Source organism: Sinohyriopsis cumingii, chromosome 5 (genome assembly GCF_028554795.1).
Source record: "Sinohyriopsis cumingii isolate HCF-2022 chromosome 5, ASM2855479v2, whole genome shotgun sequence".
NCBI lineage: Eukaryota > Metazoa > Mollusca > Bivalvia > Unionida > Unionidae > Sinohyriopsis > Sinohyriopsis cumingii.
In genome coordinates, this window is record NC_142965.1 from 3,738,751 (window position 1) to 3,759,375 (window position 20,625).

Below are 20,625 nucleotides of genomic sequence, written 5' to 3' on the forward strand. Positions count from 1 at the left end.
TATCTCTATATTTAAAGATCCTGAACGGCGAAAACTCTTTTCACAAGTATCAGAGTATGGAGATAAAACGGTACTCATGTGCATTATTGAAGAAAGGATAGAAAGAAAGAAGGAAAAACGAAAAGAAAAAACAAACACAGCTTACCTGTCAGAAGGCTTACGATTACTCCTACGACTATCGTCGTCAAGATGCCTATAGTTCCAAACCATTGGTAGGACACCATGTACAACCTGCTTATTCCAGTCCTGTAAGATTGTTAGCAGGTGAATAATCCGTGAACTGTTTACAATAACCCTTTAAGAGGTCTTTGAAATTTGAACGTTCTAAAAGACATTAGTCTATAAAGGCATAATGCTAGCTTAGTTTTAACTTTTTATTAAATGGTACTGATACTTGTTTAACATGGTAAGCAAGAATTAAAGGATATGGGAATAGTGATCTACTTGATAAGTTTAAAAGTGTGCTTGTTGCTCAGACACACTTTCCCTTCTGTCAGTTTCCTTTAAGTGAAATTCTTCAGTAAAGAAAAACACAACTAAAACAAGCAAAAAACTATAGAGCGCGAAAAATAACCTAAATACATTTTCCCAGGTGTAAAAGATGCTCTGGCGCAATATTCTCCCCACGGCTAAATCTTGAACCTTTTCGCCACCTGGAAAGACTATGGACTAAATTTCATTTTCTGATATGCGTGTCTGCTTTCGTCATCTATTATTTAACCAAATACAACAATAGAGCCACATTTGATAAAGTTTGCATTTATTTTATTTTCCTGTGATACTTGCATAGTATAATCATTTGTAATGTTCTTCCAGACATATGATTTGCTTTTTGAGGAAACTTTAAGCATGGGTGAGAATGATGTATTCGCCATTTCTTTTAGCGAAAAGTGGGGAAATATGAAATTGGCGCTCCATATTTCCTTCATTTATCCTGTCCATCCATTTGTCCTTAACACGTTTGAGACCACTAAAGTTAAACTGATTGTGTTAAATTTAAATGTTATACGATATTTGTACAAGTCAATGCAAAATAATGCCAGAATAACCTTTGGTAACAATTTCTTTGGAACGACAACTTTGCTTTTGAAACATTTGCTGACGTTTAAGTGGGATGAAAGGTAAACACTAGCGCACGATCCCTGCCGTGCTTATAAAATGTGCAGAATCATTATCGATTCTGTCTATTATATTACGAGTTTCAGTGACTTCCAGGAAACTGATTACTGTGTAGTTTGCATCCTTTTAAGAAAAAAAAACAGTGATTTTAAAGCACGTCATGCTCCAGTCCTACGGAAACAAGAATCAGTGCAAAATTGAAAAAAATCAACAAACACAAAATTTAAATAAACAAATAAGGTATATGTTCATCGAGAAAACATTGCCATAACAGTGGCGATGAATTTTCCCTTGGTAAAGGGTATGAGGGGAGGGGATTCTGAAACGATAAAATATACCAAGAGCAGCGTATCTCTTACGGGAGGAAAACTTCTCAAGAACGATTTTCTTGTATGGTGGGTTTCTAAGTGGATCTGTATGTAGCACAGGGTCTCGAGGAAAGACTTTGCAGTTGAAAGCGAAAGTGTGAACTTAACCAGCTATGTAATTATTTCTGTAATTATGCACGAGTTTTTAAATTTGAACGTTAACTGGGACAATTGCAAGCTTAGTGCTGTTTGATCTTGCGAGAATTAAAGGATCTGCGAATAGTACTCAACTTACTAAGTTTAAAAGTGTGTATATTGCTCAGAGTTGACTTTCACTTGAGTAACTTCCCCTTAAGTAAAATTCTTCAGTGAAAAAAAAATAAAAATAAACAAACAAAAACACTTTAGAGTTTGAAAAATAATAAAGTTTTGTTCATATACTAGGTGTCGACCCTGCATTTTCCCCTGGTATTCAGAATTGTGTTTTCATTTGATAATTCATATGATCTCTGAATACATCCATATCCGAAACTTTTTGACTAAATATGCTGACGAAATCTGCATGATGTACTCACAGTTCAGGTTCCGAAACTGACCCTACGAGATGAGGAGCTTGTGTTGAGGAAATTATAATAATATCCATTGCGTCAACTGTGGCGTTCACGCTGTAGAAACCAGGCACTGAAACGTTCATACCAGGGCAGAAAGTAACAGGTGCTGGAGTCAGTTTGGTGTTTCTCACGGAACCTTTAGTCATCATCTGTCCCATGGCTATCCAGAATGTAAACATCACCCCTGATAGCGCACCAACTATCCCTCCCTACAACAAAAATATGAAGGTTTTAACCGCAACAAATTATACAATCAAATATGATGAACCATAAATTATAATATCATAAGGAATTTTGTCATCGAAGGAACTTTTAACGCCCTTGTTCCCTTGAACAGAGGCTTATTGTGTATCTTAAACGTAATTATTGCTGTGGCTAGATGCTTACATTCCTTTTAAGGTTCGATACCCGATTCTTGTTCATGCAAGAGTTAATCAATCGTCACAAGTCCGAAAACAGTTATCAATCTCCTTCGTCTCAAAGACCACCTTCCGCCAACAGCTTTACCCTCGAGATTTCTCATCAGATGCTGAATACAGTAAGCTTAATATATAGCTTTGTCTTTCAGTGCACATTAAATACATTTACACGCATTGTATATGCATTGGAGCAGAACTACTGATGGCGTAGACTTTTATCTATGCTCATTCTTTCCATGGCAGAGTAGTTTGTATTGCATTGATATTTCTTCAAAATTAGGTTATGCAATTTGTCGGTATATGAGGCAGGAACCGGCAAGTTAATCAATTTCTTCAGATTAAGACTGGATAGTCCTTAATGGCTGTTTAACTTGGAAATAGTTATGAATGAATCTCTTTCCAAAGTAAAGACTCCTCACAAATCTGTTATAAATTACATCAGTCTGACTTTAGGGTGCGAGTACATTAAACAGTTGCGAATAGCTGATAGGAGAGCTGGGACATTAATGAAATGTGAGAGCACCACTTTTCATTACTATTGCATATATAAACCAAAAATACGAATCCTTTTCTGAAACTAATAAACCAAACGCAAAAAGAAAAAGAAGCATGAGACTCGTTTCCATTCAGTTCATAAAATTTAACACGGTTTTAAGTCTAGTGGTAGAATCATTGAATTTTATAGAAAGAATAATCAAACGAGACCAAAACTATTTTGCATACTAAATGAAGTACCACGGTAGTAGCCAAAGCTATCCAAATCAAAAGCAAATCAAATGCCAATAATTTCAAGACATACCCAACACAACATCTGACGGCCAGCGCCTGATAAAGCATGACAAATAATCAGGGATGTAGAAACAAACTTAAAAATCTGCTATTGACGTTTGATAGAAAATGACAAAGAACCTCGTGTATGATAAAGGAAGGCACATATTTCCATAGCGGAGCGTAGGAAACGATCTGCAAACGTAAGTGTCCCCATATGGATGAAAAGTGGATTTATTCCTATATTCTACCCAGAGCTTGTAGGTGCTGTAATTGTCATCATGCTCAAATGTATTGTACTTGTTTCTTTTCCTTTCAATGGGATCGCAGTATTCTGTCATTCTGTTTTAGTCTTCATTTTAGTTAATTCATTTCTAGTTATTAAGATAGAGTAAAGGATCATAATGCATCATAATTTGACACATACGTCCAAAACTGTTATTATGACTTATACTATTTCAGTTCAATGTGTGCCATTTGAAAATACTTGTTGATACTGTAAATTATTTAATATGTGTCTGTCATTACTTCACTTTGGCATTTATTAGCTTGAAATATGCTAATAGGCTAATATGTATAACTAAAGTATATGTATAGTATGTACGCTCTATCAATGATATACCACTCGTTGTATATATATATATATATATATATATATATATATATATATATATATATACACACACACACACACACACACACACACACACAACGAGTGGTATATCATTGATACAGCGTACATACTATACATATACTTTAGTTATGTCACATACAAATACACATTATTTGCCCTTTGAACGGAGTTAAGCTATGGTCCGGGCAACTGTGTATTCACCAAGAGAATGAACTCGCATCCCTGCGAGTGTGTCCGCTACAAAATGTAGTTATATGCCTTTTCTTGTTGTTCACGATCACATTTGCCAATGATAAGTTGATAGTTTTCTTTCTAAGTTTATATTTTTATTCACATTGATTAAATCAATATACGACACACTTATGATTTAACCTGAAAGATTGTTTTTATGACAAAAGTAGAGCACTAAGAGCATGTTAGGTTCTGGTACACACTGAACGCTTAAGCATTCACGTACTGGCGTATAGAATTTAGCGTGGAATAGAAACTTAGCAAAATGACGGACCAACAAGAGGTCATTAAAACATTTGAATATATTTACAGTTGATCTAAGTTATTATTCTGATTTAATTCACATTACTACTGACCATAACGTTCTCTCTCTCTCTCTCTCTCTCTCTCTCTCTCTCTCTCTCTCTCTTAGGACGGTCTGACTTAACTTTACCATAATTCATAGGTCCAGACACATCGTCGTATGACACAAACGAAAATCCTCAACGCTCGTATTTTAATGGATTTTTGCCCATATCTTGTTACGATGGTGCAGAGAGGGAGTGAGGGGAAGGGGCGTTTGGACATTTCATATTTAATTAATAATACTCAATTTTTGGAATAGTATAATAGATTTAAGAAACAACAACAATAAAGCATTAAATACGTTACGTAACAAATTTAACTTATAGTGTCGACCGGCTATTGTAACTATGTCTCATTGATCTTATGAAACACTGTATTTAGATCCCAAGGAAAATGTAAACATACCGGTTCGACAAACCATATCTTTGTAGGTCACTTGGTGCAAGATAAGGTTTTATGTTTTCATCCAACCCAAATTATTTTTTCTCTCACTCCATATTTCTGCGTATCTTTACATCTGTCTCAGCTGGTGTCGCCTTTTTATGTTTCAAGCTTTTGTTGGAGATCATCATTAATTTGACTCGTTTTGCTCAATTCTTTTCAAAATAAAACAAATATGTTTAAAATAGTATTTCAAACAAAGGGAAATAATTGGCTTGAATCTTCAGTTGAAATGAAAGAAAATCATACGTTTCCTGTATTTTTAGTCAGAGTTAACAAGGCGTTTCTCAGTAACATTCTTCAATTCAAGCTGTTGAATAGTTTCTCAACTTTTGTCATAAGTAAATAGTAGGCAGTGGTTTTGTCTGGGAATTCGACTTATCTAATTGTCCTAGTGACATTGTTTAGAGATAGTAACTTGAAGCTCCAGATGCCCATTGATTTGTAGTGGCAAGAATGGCACTGTTTAGACATCGTATCTATCACATAACCAAATAAACTCCAAATGTCTAGAAGTGTGATGGAAGTAATGTCACTGTTTAGACATCGTATCTATCACATAACCAAATAAACTCCGAATTTCCTTAGAAGTGTGATGGAAGTAATGGAACTGTTTAGACATCGTATCTATCACGTAACCAAATAAACTCCGAACTTCCCTAGAAGTGTGATGGCAGTAATGGAACTGTTTGAAAGTTGTAACTTTTAAGTGAGCTATCAAACGTGTGACTAAAGTTACTATCAGGTACTCATTAAATCTACAAATACAAATAATAGGCACTTACAAATACAGCTAGTCCCAACTGTGTGCTTAAATCTTACAGGTACATTTAGGCCCCAATGGGCGTTTGAATAGTACAGGTACAATTAGCACAACTGTGAGTTTAAATCTTACATGTACAATGAGGCCCAACTGTATTTTAGTCGTACAGGTACAAATAAGCCAAAATGTGTGTTTCCATCTTACAAGTACACTTAGGCTCAACCGTGTGTTTCAATTCTACAGGTACAATTAGGCCCAACCGTGTGTTTCAATCCTACAGGTACAATTAGGCCCAACCGTGTGTTTCAATCCTACAGGTACAATTAGGCCCAACGGTGTGTTTCAATCCTACAGGTACAATTAGGCCCAACCGTGTGTTTCAATCCTACAGGTACAATTAGGCCCAACCGTGTGTTTCAATCCTACGGGTACAATTAGGCCCAACCGTGTGTTTCAATTCTACAGGTACAATTAGGCCCAACCGTGTATTTCAATCCTACAGGTACAATTAGGCCCAACGGTGTGTTTCAATCCTACAGGTACAATTAGGCCCAACGGTGTGTTTCAATCCTACAGGTACAATTAGGCCCAACCGTGTGTTTCAATCCTACAGGTACAATTAGGCCCAACGGTGTGTTTCAATCCTACGGGTACAATTACGCCCAACCGTGTGTTTCAATTCTACAGGTACAATTAGGCCCAACGGTGTGTTTCAATTCTACAGGTACAATTAGGCCCAACGGTGTGTTTCAATCCTACAGGTACAATTAGGCCCAACCGTGTGTTTCAATTCTACAGGTACAATTAGGCCCAACGGTGTGTTTCAATCCTACAGGTACAATTAGGCCCAAGGGTGTGTTTCAATCCTACAGGTACAATTAGGCCCAACGGTGTGTTTCAATTCTACAGGTACAATTAGGCCCAAGGGTGTGTTTCAATCCTACAGGTACAATTAGGCCCAACGGTGTGTTTCAATTCTACAGGTACAATTAGGCCCAACGGTGTGTTTCAATCCTACAGGTACAATTAGGCCCAACGGTGTGTTTCAATTCTACAGGTACAATTAGGCCCAACGGTGTGTTTCAATCCTACAGGTACAATTAGGCCCAACCGTGTGTTTCAATTCTACAGGTACAATTAGGCCCAACCGTGTGTTTGAATCCTACAGGTACAATTAGGCCCAACCGTGTGTTTCAATCCTACAGGTACAATTAGGCCCAACCGTGTGTTTCAATCCTACAGGTACAATTAGGCCCAACGGTGTGTTTCAATCCTACAGGTACAATTAAGCCCAACGGTGTGTTTCAATCCTACAGGTACAATTAGGCCCAACCGTGTGTTTCAATCCTACAGGTACAATTAGGCCCAACCGTGTGTTTCAATCCTACAGGTACAATTAAGCCCAACGGTGTGTTTCAATCCTACAGGTACAATTAGGCCCAACGGTGTGTTTCAATTCTACAGGTACAATTAGGCCCAACCGTGTGTTTCAATCCTACAGGTACAATTAGGCCCAACCGTGTGTTTCAATTCTACAGGTACAATTAGGCCCAACGGTGTGTTTCAATCCTACAGGTACAATTAGGCCCAACCGTGTGTTTCAATCCTACGGGTACAATTAGACCCAAACTATGTATTAAATCTTAAGGAACAATTAGGCCCAAACTGTGCGTTTAAATCTTGCAAGTACAGTTAGGCCCGAATGTTTGTTTAAATCTCACTGGAACAATTAGGCCCAACTGTATGTTTAAATCTTACAGGGACAATTAGGCCCAAAAGTTCGTTTAAATCACAGACTAGTTTCAAAGCCTTCAATAAATAGAAGCGTGAAGTGGGAAAATGCAAGACCAATATTGGGATGTCTGAATTGGCAGGCTTCGCTCTCTCCGATTTGTTTCGTCTGTTTCTCTAATATCTGATATGAAAAATTTCGGTCTTTATGCAATTTTATTGAACTGGATGTGCGCTGTGCAATCATTCAGGACACAACAAGTTTTAGTACATTCACCTCAATATAACTTATAAATTATTATTATTATTATTATTATTATTATTATTATTATTATTATTATTATTCTTACCTTGGCATTAGCAAAAGGGAAAAATGCTCCCAATAGGAATATGCCAGTCAAAGGTCCCCCAAAGGCCGAGAGCACGCTTGAGGTTATCTGCAATACATATTTATCCAATTACCGCAATGGCCCCAGATTTATCTCCCTTGAGAAGACTTTCGTCAGAATTTTTTAATGGTCAACCTCTTATACTAAAGATTACGTAGAATTTGTAAATTAGACAAAATTATCAAGTAATCAAAGCCCTGTTCTTGTACGCTGTGTAATCACATACTGGCTTTTCCGTTTGGTTTTTTTATTTCTTTTTATGGGATCAAATTCACGACAACTTGTGAAATACTAGCTAGGCGACTCATGGTGTGTCCATGTAGTCATCTCAAACAAATGTTTCGAAATAAGATACGTCTTTCGCTATCATCGTCATGGAAGCAGGATAGAAAAGATGACAGATTTGTTTTGGAAAAGGAGGTAAACTTTAATAGAAATTAGATTTATAAAAGGTACTTTTGTATTTACAACTGGCTGAGATTCACAGTTTGTAAAAATTGTCAAACCGAAGGTCGAATATATGCAAGGACATAAGTGTACAAACTTCACCAAATGGTCCACAGCTGATTGAGAGAATAATATTTGTATCACATGCAAGAATATTTCTGCATTAATTTTTTATATAAGTATGAATGCAAAACAAAGGAATCATTAATTAGCTTATCGGGAAGCAAATAAGTGCAGTCAGTATAAATATTGAAAATTTTTACTTTTTTTAATTCCTTTCATAAGACAATATGGCATAATTGTTCAAAAGAAATATGGTTTTGCTGGGTAATTATTTCTTAATGTATTATTTCTGTTTCTTTAATAGCATTTTGTGATATCAGACATAATTGGCATCGTAAATATCATCTGACGTTGAAACACAGGACATCGTTTACCTTTGCAACATCGACAGAATAACTAAATATTTGATTTGCTACTCCAAATGAACAGTATACCTGAATAAGAGTTCCACCAATCATAGCGATGAGAAAAGCAATGAGGACGGAGATTCCACCAAAAAATATAACTACAAGGAAAAGAAATACGTCATAATAGGAAAAAATTCTAAACCCAGATTGTACATCGGTGATAAAAGAGGAGTGTGCGAATATCTAATACAAATTATAATATATGTCGTGGGATGTCGTGTCATTAGTATTAATCTGCTGTTTTTCAAAAAGAAAGCTAAAATACTTTTTCGTAATGAAATTATATGTTAGACTGATATAATCGACCAAGATTCGCCAGAAAAGATTTGGTATATAAACAAAATGTGCTAACAGACTCACGTTGAGAATCTACTGTTTCGTAGTAGTTTCGTACTGTTTCTTAGTACTTTCGTACTGTTTCGTACTGTTTCGTAGTAGTTTCGTACAGTTTCGTAGTAGTTTCGTACTGTTTCGTAGTAGTTTCGTTATTCCGACAAATATATTAGAATGTGGTTGTCCTTTTTACAATCGGTGTAATTTGTCTTTGTTTTACAGGTGTTTCTCGCCTGAAAGACCACCGTACGTCAACATTAAATCCGTAGAGATAACTTATATATATTGCAATTATCTTGTTTCACAATGTACTTAAATTGCCCAGAATGTAAGCAACGATATGATTTGCAGATGAACGAATTTCGTACGGACCAGAACACTTGGCGATAATTGTGGCCTGTTTTTCCGACATAGGTTTCACGTGAGGTTTAACCAGATCCTGCCAAAACAATGCCGACAAGCTACTGAGACCAGAGGAAAGGGTACTGAAATGATATATTATATATTTGAATGTTACTTCTTCCAACGTTGCAAATCCAGAGTATCAAGCAAATCTTTATGAGTTCTTGATTTATAAAGTTTCGTTTAAATGCATAGAAACTTTTAAATTTGAATTCACACATAATCGGACTGATTCCAGCTGATTTAAGAACCGTGAAAGACATTAAGAACTGATTTAAAATATGAGAAATGCATATAACAACTATATATATATATATATATATATATATATATATATATATATATATATATATATATATATATATATATATATGAATATGATTCTATTTGAGTGCCTGTAGTTGCTTGGAACCACGGGTTTGTACTGTAGTAGGTAGTTTAATATATTCCTAACAGGAAGAGATTTACAGAAAGAGCAATGACATCAATGACATCTATAGCAAACATATATCCAACTTTTATGAAGTTTATTCACCTGAGAGAGGCACTAAAGAGAGAAGCCAGCCACAATCCCGGCATTCCGTACATGCCTTGAAATATGTCCATAACCATATACGGTATGATCTGAAAGAAAACACGAAAATACCTCTGACACCAAGACAAAACGTAATGTATCTACCATTTTCACCTGATATTATAGGATCTTATAGAAGAAGCATTAGACTTTCATAATATATTGAGGACAAACCTGTCCAACACGTACGCGTAATTCTTGGTAAAGATGGTATTTGACTCGAAAGTTCTGTTGCAACACGCAAATTGTGACTCGTTTCACTTGTTGAGCCTCTAACTAACTTGCTGTTGCTGTGACGAGAGAGAGAGAGAGATTTGCTTTTTATATTCAAAGACGCTAGATGTTGAAGGAGTTTAATGCATGGTATCGACCGTGTCAGTAGCAGTGCTGACTTACGTTCATTTTTATATGGATTTATCCGGTTTATGTTTGCATATAGAATATTTTATCTTTGATCTTTCTCAAAATTTCCAACCTGCCTGTTTGTGTACAATGCATTTGTATGTCATATTTACAGCAAAATTAACCCCCACATCCTTAAGATTATCGCTTGAATATGAACAACATTTCCTTCATATAAAGATAATTAATTTATCAGTCTGACCAGTGACAAGGGGGGGGGGGGGTCGAGGCACGACGCATTGTTTAGTGGAGCCCTTACAAAGGTGCCTTGGACGATGTTGTTAATGGAAGTCCTAACTTTGCTACATAGAAGAGGTTTTTATTGCACTTGCCAACTTCGCTCCACCTTCCTAAGTATAGGATTAAGATGAAAGGGAAATACTATGGAAATTTTAGCTGCAAGGAAAGCTTCCGACGGCAACTACATGTGTTTTGCGTTCGGAGCAAATTGCCGCCACTCCACCACCATTACACCGCCAGTGAGTCAGACCGAAGAATGTCGAGTTTTGTTGTTGTTTTTGGTATTACAAATAAAGATTTGGATGAGATCAATTGCTGAGGTAACCTTCTGTGTATGACCGACTAAAACGTTTGATAATTATCTAACAAAATCAAAAAGACATTCCAAAGTATAAACTTTGTTTATTAAATGAAGGTCTTTACTGGATTTGGAAAGGCTTATTTTTCAGTATTCTATGTTGATATTACAACACCTCTGCCATTAAAAGAGATAAATATGCATAATATTTATTTACAAAAGTATCATTATAATTATGTGAATATGATTACAGAGCTACCTGGTTAGGATCGTGTATTTGTTTGGATGCTAAAGGATCACATCTGAGAGTATCGTAATAAGCATAGGCGATTATACCCTCAACTGCGGCCAGTGTCAAAGTTGCGAAGAATACTGGAGCGGTAAACAGCAAAACCCTTTAAATAAATAAATATGTAAATAAATAAATCGGTAAATCGGTAAATTTGAATTGGCATTAGATAATTTTATGTTTGCATTCTATCGCAGAGTAGCGCAAAAAGTGAAAATCTCTGACTTTCGGATTGATGTGAGATCTTTTCTTGTCGACTTCGAAAAAAAGTGTAGCTTTCTTGAATTAAGAATATATCTTTTTAAAAGAATGTGTAAATAGGTTCCATTTACCCAAAATTCTGTCATCAAGTAACTGGCATAACGATGGCGCTGGTTTCAAAATACGGATATTTGAATGCTTATTTGACATTCTGAACGTCATACTTTGATGAAAGCTTAACTGTGTAGTATTATTCCCTGGTTTGAATCCAAGGTTGATGGAACAGTGTAAATTCCATGCTATTTACAAATGTTGACAAAGTATGACGAGTATATTACTGTTGTTGGTAAATATTGCTGCCGTGGTTATAACGTATTAGAGGAACTGCAAATGTATTCTGATAGTTATAAGTCACTGTTTTAAGCCTATGACCCATAATGCAACACGCGATAGACATGTTCGATGATCAGAGGCGCCATACTCAGAAATATGAATAATGTTCACTTCACGTTTTGATTATTACAATCTGGTTGGTTTGTGTATAGATAGATAGACAGATAGATAGGTAGGTAGGTAGGCCGGCAGGCAGGCAGGCAGACAGACAGACATATAGATAGATAGATAGATATATAGGTAGGTAGGTATGTAGGTAGGCAGACAGACAGACAGACAGATAGATAGATAGATAGGCAGGCAGGCAGGCAGGCAGGCATATAGATAGATAGATAGACAGATATGTAGGTAGGTAGGTAGACAGACAGATAGATAGATAGATATACAGACAGACAGACAGACAGATAGATAGATAGATAGATAGATGGAGGGATGGAGGAATAGATAGATAGATATACAGACATACAGACAGACAGATAGATAGATAGATATGTAGATAGGTAGGTAGATAGACAGACCGACAGACAGAAGACAGACAGATAGATAGATTCACAACAAAACACAAGTATTTCCCTGATAAGATAAAATTCATGTCGTATGTAAATATTGTGCCAAATTTGTCAAAGTGATCACATCATTCTAATTCATGTGATAAAAATTGTGCGGATAATATAATTAGTGGTCCTAAGATTTTTTCTATTTCGATTTTCGTAGCTAGGACATAACAAGCAGTGTGGTACTCATCTTCTACTGTGCTTATCTTCGTCTGTCTGCAACGGTTCACAGAACCTAAATTGTCTGTCTAATGTCTGCCTATTTCAATCTTAAATTTGTGAAACAAAACTAAATGGTTCCCATCCAAATGAAAGATATGCTACATGACAAATAATTCCCTGGTGTGAGACCTACTGGTAATTACATGACAAATAATTCCCTGGTTTGAGACCTACTGGTAATTACATGACAAATAATTCCCTGGTTTGAGTCTTACTGGTAATTACATGACAAATAATTCCCTGATGTGAGACCTACTGGTGATTACATGACAAATAATTCCCTGGCTTGAGACCTACTGATAATTACATGACAAATAATTCCCTGGTTTGAGTCCTACTGGTAATTACATGACAAATAATTCCCTGATGTGAGACCTACTGGTGATTACATGACAAATAATTCCCTGGCTTGAGACCTACTGATAATTACATGACAAATAATTCCCTGATGTGAGACCTACTGGTGATTACATGACAAATAATTCCCTGGCTTGAGACCTACTGATAATTACATGACAAATAATTCCCTGGTTTGAGTCCTACTGGTAATTACATGACAAATAATTCCCTGGTGTGAGACCTACTGGTAATTACATGACAAATAATTCCCTGGCTTGAGACCTACTGGTAATTAATAATAGCAATAGCAATAAATTATTGATGTATTAGACATTTTCTCAAACCAGAGCTGAAAAGCCTTATTCTTTACTGACTGTGAAGAAAAGGGATTATGTACTATTTAATATATCTGAAGCTATTAATACATAAAAAATCAATAAATAACAGGAATGGACATTTGTTGGGATTTTGTCTCTTTTTCTTTCTTTCTTTCTTCTTCTGGATATATTGGCATTCAGTTCAAGTCATTTTAGTCTCATCATAACAAAACAATGTGAAAATTCATAGTTTGTTTGCATTGTGTTTTGTTTGTAAGTTCGTCGCCCGAAGAAATGTGTCCACAAATATCGAAAGTGCTGGGCAAGTGTTTCTCACTTGCTGCACATTGTATGTTTGTTTCGTGCGCACGCGCGCGCGTCTGTGTGTGTGTGTGTGTGCGTGTGTGTGTGTCTGTCTGCAGAGAGAGAGAGAGAGAGAGAGAGATTTCCCCTCCTAAACCTACTTTCTTGCATCCTTTTGACTTGGTGTAGAACTAATTCTTTGAACAGAAGATGGGTTAAAAATTAGGCCAAGTCCCTGGATGAAGCTGCCTACAAACAGGTTCCAAAATGTATGCCGCACTGTTGGGTCAGTGTCAAAACTACAAATAGATTTTCATAAATTATATCCATCTGTGCATATATAGACATATATGCATTGTACCCAATATTCTATGGCAACAAATTCATCGTTTCCATGAGCATGTATTTTATTTCTCAATATAAAAGTAGAAGATACCATGCGAAAAGGTTCCCACTTTTAGCAACAAAGGAACTATAATAAAACCAATGCGACTCAAGATTTGTACAAGGTAAAATGAAGTATTTAAATTCATTATTCTTCATTCACTTCCGTCGTTTTTTTATCTTAAGTTCTGGTTAATACATTTTCTTCCATTCATTGCCATGATCTGTGGTATATAAAGATGAATCTTCAAACAATAATACGAATAAATCACCAAGAATGTGATTATGGTGACTTGCTAATATGAAAAAACAAGGAAAAAATTCGTATAATCTGGAATAAATAATGGCGATCATTCTGAATGCTAAATGAAGTTGTAATTCTAAATAATTAACACAGTTAACAGTAGTCAAACTACTGTTGTTATCCACACCGAGAGTAAATTAGCACGGAATATTACTTGAGAAACATTTTCTTTCATATAGAAAATGCTGTTAATATTTATGCACAGATGCTTCATAAAAATAGTGTACATGTACGAACTTGAACACGTTAAGACGACCTTTCTGGTCTGCTATTTCCCATGTGCTGCCCACGCCTCCGATCACCATCGTCCCCTGAAATTATTGAAAGATTAATTTTAATTAATGGCGTTACAGTGTTCGGGCTATTAATTACGTTCATTTTAAGTATAACTATCTTTATAAAATTAGATCTATTGTGTTTGATGCAGCAGTTTTGTTGAGCTTTAGCTGTAGATAAAAATGTATTTGTATCGGAGAATTCTTCAGCTAAAGCATTAAACAAATAAATAAATAAATAAAATAAAAAATAAATAGATAAAATCCCAATTTATTTATGTGACCTACCCTTGAATAACACACACACACACACACACACACACACACACATATATATATATATATATATATATATATATATTGTTTTATTAATTCATTTATGAAAATTACGGAATCGCTGTATGTAGATGTGGAAAGTGAAGTTTGCATACATGCAGTACTAAAATTGTGATCTAACTGCATCCTACACTCCGACCAAACACGTGTTTGCACATGCGTTTCGGCTATACTTTCTTTGTAGCCTAAAAGCCCAGTATCAATAACAAAGTTTGTTCAAGACGACATCTGATATTTTCTATCAAATAATAGCATAACAAAGGAGGAACGATGCATTTCTTTACCCGTTGGAATTTGGTGACGATTTTTAATGAATAGCTCAATATCACTGATGTGAAGATTTATTTGAAAAATATCTCGATGCACAAAATTAATTTTCTTAACTGAATGTACAATTTGCAAATTGTGTATCTAGTTATAATTACCATTATTCAGTCGTATGTCAGCGACTAGCATGGGTTTACTGTACTTCGTTAATTCGTATGTCATCGACTAGAATGGATTTACTGTACTTTATTGAGTCGTATGTCACAGACTAGCATGAGTTTACTGTGCTTTATTGAGTAGTATGTCACAGGCTAGCATGAGTTTACTGTGCTTTATTGAGTAGTATGTCACAGGCTAGCATGAGTTTACTGTGCTTTATTGAGTCGTGTGTCACAGACTAGCATGAGTTTACTGTACTTTATTGAGTCGTATGTCACAGACTAGCATGAGTTTACTGTGCTTTATTGAGTAGTATGTCACGGACTAGCATGAGTTTACTGTGCTTTATTGAGTAGTATGTCACAGGCTAGCATGAGTTTACTGTGCTTTATTGAGTAGTATGTCACAGACTAGCATGCGTTTACTGTGCTTTATTGAGTAGTATGTCACAGGCTAGCATGAGTTTACTGTGTTTTATTTACCTTTATGGCACAGGCTGCTGACAGTTAACTGTGCCAACAATAAAGACAGTTTTAAATATGAGTTCCTCTATACATCAAGAGAATAATAATCAATCAATAAAGTAATGACGTCGGGTTATAAAAGTGACGTGTGGGTAAGTTTAATGTAAGTTTTGAAATTGGTTATGAACGTAGTTTTGTCTGTAAAATTACCAAATGTTGTACATTTTCCGTTTTTCTCTTTTATTTCTTGCAATCTGCGATGTAAATCTGGGTTCTATTAGTATGGGATATCTTTAAGAAGTCGGAAATGGTACAAAAGAAACCTTGTTGTTGGCTCAGTTACAGCAGATTACAAATTTAAAGCAAAGCAATTATTGACAAACACATATGCAAAAGAGTACCAGGGAGGAGATTCATAGTGTTGTAAGAATTGCATGAAATGGTCCGATGATGGTCAATTTAAATCACAGGAGTTTTTTTTGGTTGTTTTTATTTAAGGAAAAAATGCATTTCCTTAGCACTAAAATATGTAAACAAAGTATATTGCACCAAACTATAGGCCCAATCATGGGATTGTAACACTCACACTTATCACCTTTTACATCCTGGGATCGATTGCGTAAATACCCTGCATTATACGCATTGAAAATATTTTTGTATCTTACTAAAAGAATACAATTTTAACCTGTCTAACCTTTGCTCATAAAAGTCAGGACTCTTACAGAAATTTCTTTACCTTTATCAGAACGGCAAAAAATCCAGCATACATTACAAAAGCTTGAAATACATCTGTCCAAATCACAGCTTTTAGACCACCCTGAAATAAAGGAAACATAGTAAAAAGTACATCTGTCCAAATCACAGCTTATAGAACAGTCTGAAACAAAGCGAATATAAAATTAATTTCGTGCGTTATGGTCAAATGTTAAGTTTGATTTTATCGTACATTTGAACTCGCTATCATTGATTTACAATATACAGTGTCACTTATACTTTCTGTCCTCACGTTTCATATACCAATGTCATTCTAAACTATTAAAAATCGAATAAAGTGTACCTACTTATTGAGTTCGCAACTTAAGACATATTTTATTTAATTCTAACTACAATCAGGTGCGGTGTGTGTGTGTGTGTGTGATCTGGACTTTTAACGTAGCTTTAAATCAATTTCAGTAATTTTGCTACTATGTTGACAGTGTGACAGTTTATAGTGATATCTAGCACTGGGGCGTCATGCCTCAGACATGTAGCATAATGTCCCACCCAGTCAAATTATCCTGACACCGGGCCAACCAGTCCTAACACGTTCAAGTACTGTACACTCTGCTATTTAAGTGCAGAAACAAATGAACGAATGAATTAAAATAGACGCTTCACCAAGCTCTCATAGGGATATGAAAACACTAAAAGAAATGATCAACAATTGGTCCAGTATAATGTTGTCTCTTATTTAGCTAATGTAGGGACACAACAACAGTAATTATCAAAGAAAATTTACTGGAGCATTCAGACTAATACTGGTAATAAAATGTCGTTTTCCATTCTTGGCAAACCGCGTGGTCAAGAGCTGTAATGTCAAAGGCAATAATTTTACAGTAAATAAACGTTCTTTGACGAATATGCACTGCGTGATGTGGAGAAAAAGCCAAGAGATTAAGTACGAAAGGCGTGATGTTCGAAACTCGGCAAAGGTGGTAAAGGATTTCTTTCTTTTTATATTTTTTTTTAAAAAAAAGCTTGAAAAGTCTGTATTTGGAAAGTCAGTATATAAAAATGATAAACGGAAATTGAACTTCAAAATTATAAATTCGGTAAGTAATTTCAGGAAAAAGGCGATCAATTTACACCGGTTTCGCTAAGCTAAATGATAAACTATGAAATTTGTGTTCACTGTAAATCACTGTGTATTAGTACACAGCAAACGATGAAGTGGTACACAAAAAACAATATGTGCACCGTAAACGATAAAAAAAAACCAAACACCGAACGGTACAAACATGTGCACAATTAAGTTTATATTGAAATAGTTACAGTTAAAGAACACACAAAATAGATAAATATATAATAACGTCGTTCTTACTATATCGAAGATTGCGTTCTCTTTATTACCACCATCATCCATCAAAAGTAAGTATGTGTATCCAGTTTGAGAAACATAAAAAATTGTTCACTTATCCATTTATCCTTTTGATGTATCAGCATCATCTTTGATCGTTTGACAATCAGTCCACAGAAACCTTTCAGCTCCAAATGCTTCATTATTCACCGTTCCAGGAAATGTGGCATGTTATAAACATAGCTTCATCGCGGGACGTCAGAGGCACATAGATAATACTGTTTCATGTCAAAGGCACACAAATCATACTGTTTTATGTCAAAGGCACAAAAATCATACTGAGTTATGTCAAAGGCACACAAATCATACCGAGTTATGTCAAAGGCACACAGATCATACTGTTTTATGTCAAAAGCACACAAATCATACTGAGTTATGTCAAAGGCACACAAATCATACTGTTTTATGTCAAGGGCACACAAATCATACTGTTTTATGTCAAAGGCACACAAATCATACTGTTTTATGTCAAAGGCACACAAATCATACTGTTTGATGTCAAAGGCACACAGATCGTACTGTTTTATATCAAAGGCACACAAATCATACTTTGTGATTTCCAGTCTCAATGGCCCGTTTTTAATTTTAGTTATACTGTTTTCCTTATCAGTACACTAATTGACTGATGCAGCAATTACAGTACGTCAGTGTCCTAGACATTGCATAGCTTTTTTTTTTTCGTGTCACCGTATCCTCTCCACATGTTTGGTGAAACTACTTTGTAATTAACTAATTAATTAATTAATTAATGGCCTATAATCGGCAACATGTATACCACTTCTACATCTTGAAACAATTAAATGAGTATTTAGAGTAAGAAATCAAGGATATTGCAAACATGTACTCACAATTGTTGTGTGTATTACAGACCATATTGCAAAAATGTACTCACACGTGTTGTGTATATTACCGGCCATATTGCAAACGTGTACTCACAATGGCTGTGTATATTACAGACCATATTGTAAACATGTACTCACAATTGTTGTGTATATTACAGACGCCGCGGCTACTGACACGATGGAACCCCACTGTGGAAATCCGGTCACTGCAACAGAACATTCTTGATATGAATGAATAAAAAACAAACAACCCTTTCTGTTATGAACGTTTCTTTATGTAAGTTGTTTAACATATTTCACACAACGTGTTATATAATTAGTGGAGAACATTATAGGCATTCCCTATATCGACATTACTTCAATGAGTGACTTTGTTTAACAGGAAGACAAAATCAAACTGTATATAGGCACGGCTACATTTTAGTACTGGTTGTCGTATTTAAACCAGCCATTAGTACAAGACATTTGGTATACCATAATTTCTAAGGCTTGTGTTCAAATTCCTTTTCTTTTATTCTTTATTTTTGGTTTCATATATAAATGAAAGGGGAACTGAAGGCTGGCCTTTGAAATGACAGATAAAACCTTTGACTGAAATGAAAAGGAATTCCTTTACCTCAACCATAACAACCGAAACATCACTACAAAAGACTTACGATCGCCAAGTGGATTGATATGTGCTGAGAAAGAAAATACAATACATATATATATATATATATATATATATATATATATATATATATATATATATATATATATATATATATATGAAAATTTTGCCTGCAAAAGTTAGATTATTAAAACAAAAAGTCATCGTGCTAATACATCCTTACAAAAAGTCATCGTGCTAATACATCCTTACAAAAAGTCATCGTGCTAATACATCCTTACAAAAAGTCATCGTGCTAATACATCCTTACAAAAGTGGTTTAAACTATAGTTCGTTCCACATAGCATCGCGAATGATATCCGCGTGTATATATCACTGAATTTGCAGGTCAGCGTTATTGAAACAAGAAAAGACATATTCAACATCTAGTCAAACTACGACATAGAAATGTAACTAACTTACAGCTGCTCCGAAAACATCAACTAAACAAATAGTCGAGATAAAATGTTATTTCGCAAATTTACGCAAAAATGGTAAAGAGAAACAAAAGCAATGCAAACAACTGGACTATCCAGGGCACAACAAAGACCTACACATCTTTTGATGTAACATCATTGTATACAAAACATATCGCATGCAGATGATATTGAGGAGTGTAAATGTTTTCTTTACAACAGACCTAAATAACAAGCTATCAAGTGAAGATAATTTTTAAGATAATAAAACCTATCCTGGAAAATAATCATTTCCTATTTAAAGGTACAAATTATGTCCAAATAATTGATCAGCAATGAGTCGCACTGTGGCTTCTTCATACAAGTCTATTTCAATGGGAAATTAGAAAAATATTTTCTGTGTTTAAAAACATATTTTAAAAAAAATATGATAAACATTTTGAAGATCAATAACACAAATTTATTAATCGCCTAAATAATGTTCACCCCACAATTCAATTTACTTATACTGCATCCAGTACGTATGCTTGTTTCTAGACGTAAATGAAATTTAAAAAGATTCTGATAGTACTATTTCTACAAATGTTCATGTCAAAGAAACCAATAGCTACCAGCATGTGGAATATTTGTCTTGTAAATCAGGGTCATTTAATAATGGTATATATTATAGCCAGGCCAAAAGATACTGAAACATTATTTGAGACAAATATCAGTTACCAAATTCTTTGCATTAATTAAAACGTACTATAATATCGCTCTTGATAACTGCCATATAATATTTCTTGTGTGATAGCGTCGATGTAAAAATTTAAATTGGAGGAACGTTGACCAGGTTGAGTAACATATATTTAATTTTCTTTCAATCAATAT

The 20,625-nt window shown here is 35.1% G+C and overlaps 1 protein-coding gene across 3 annotated transcripts in view; it reads right to left on the reverse strand.

Moving 5' to 3' along the window:
• The window catches only part of LOC149798546 (sodium-coupled monocarboxylate transporter 1-like), a 38,671-nt gene that overhangs the window by 4,192 nt on the left and 13,854 nt on the right, over window positions 1-20,625 (reverse strand). For all 3 annotated transcript variants that reach the window (XM_089956944.1, XM_089956942.1, XM_089956943.1), the window contains exons 5-15: window positions 18,829-18,896; window positions 16,469-16,549; window positions 14,469-14,542; window positions 13,705-13,842; window positions 11,185-11,320; window positions 9,947-10,035; window positions 9,382-9,494; window positions 8,704-8,774; window positions 7,721-7,807; window positions 2,003-2,247; window positions 146-246 (exon numbers count right to left, since the gene is read on the reverse strand). In XM_089956944.1, the coding sequence (XP_089813070.1) occupies window positions 146-246; window positions 2,003-2,247; window positions 7,721-7,807; window positions 8,704-8,774; window positions 9,382-9,494; window positions 9,947-10,035; window positions 11,185-11,320; window positions 13,705-13,842; window positions 14,469-14,542; window positions 16,469-16,549; window positions 18,829-18,896 (1,203 nt within the window). The remainder of the gene's footprint in view (window positions 1-145; window positions 247-2,002; window positions 2,248-7,720; window positions 7,808-8,703; window positions 8,775-9,381; window positions 9,495-9,946; window positions 10,036-11,184; window positions 11,321-13,704; window positions 13,843-14,468; window positions 14,543-16,468; window positions 16,550-18,828; window positions 18,897-20,625) is intronic.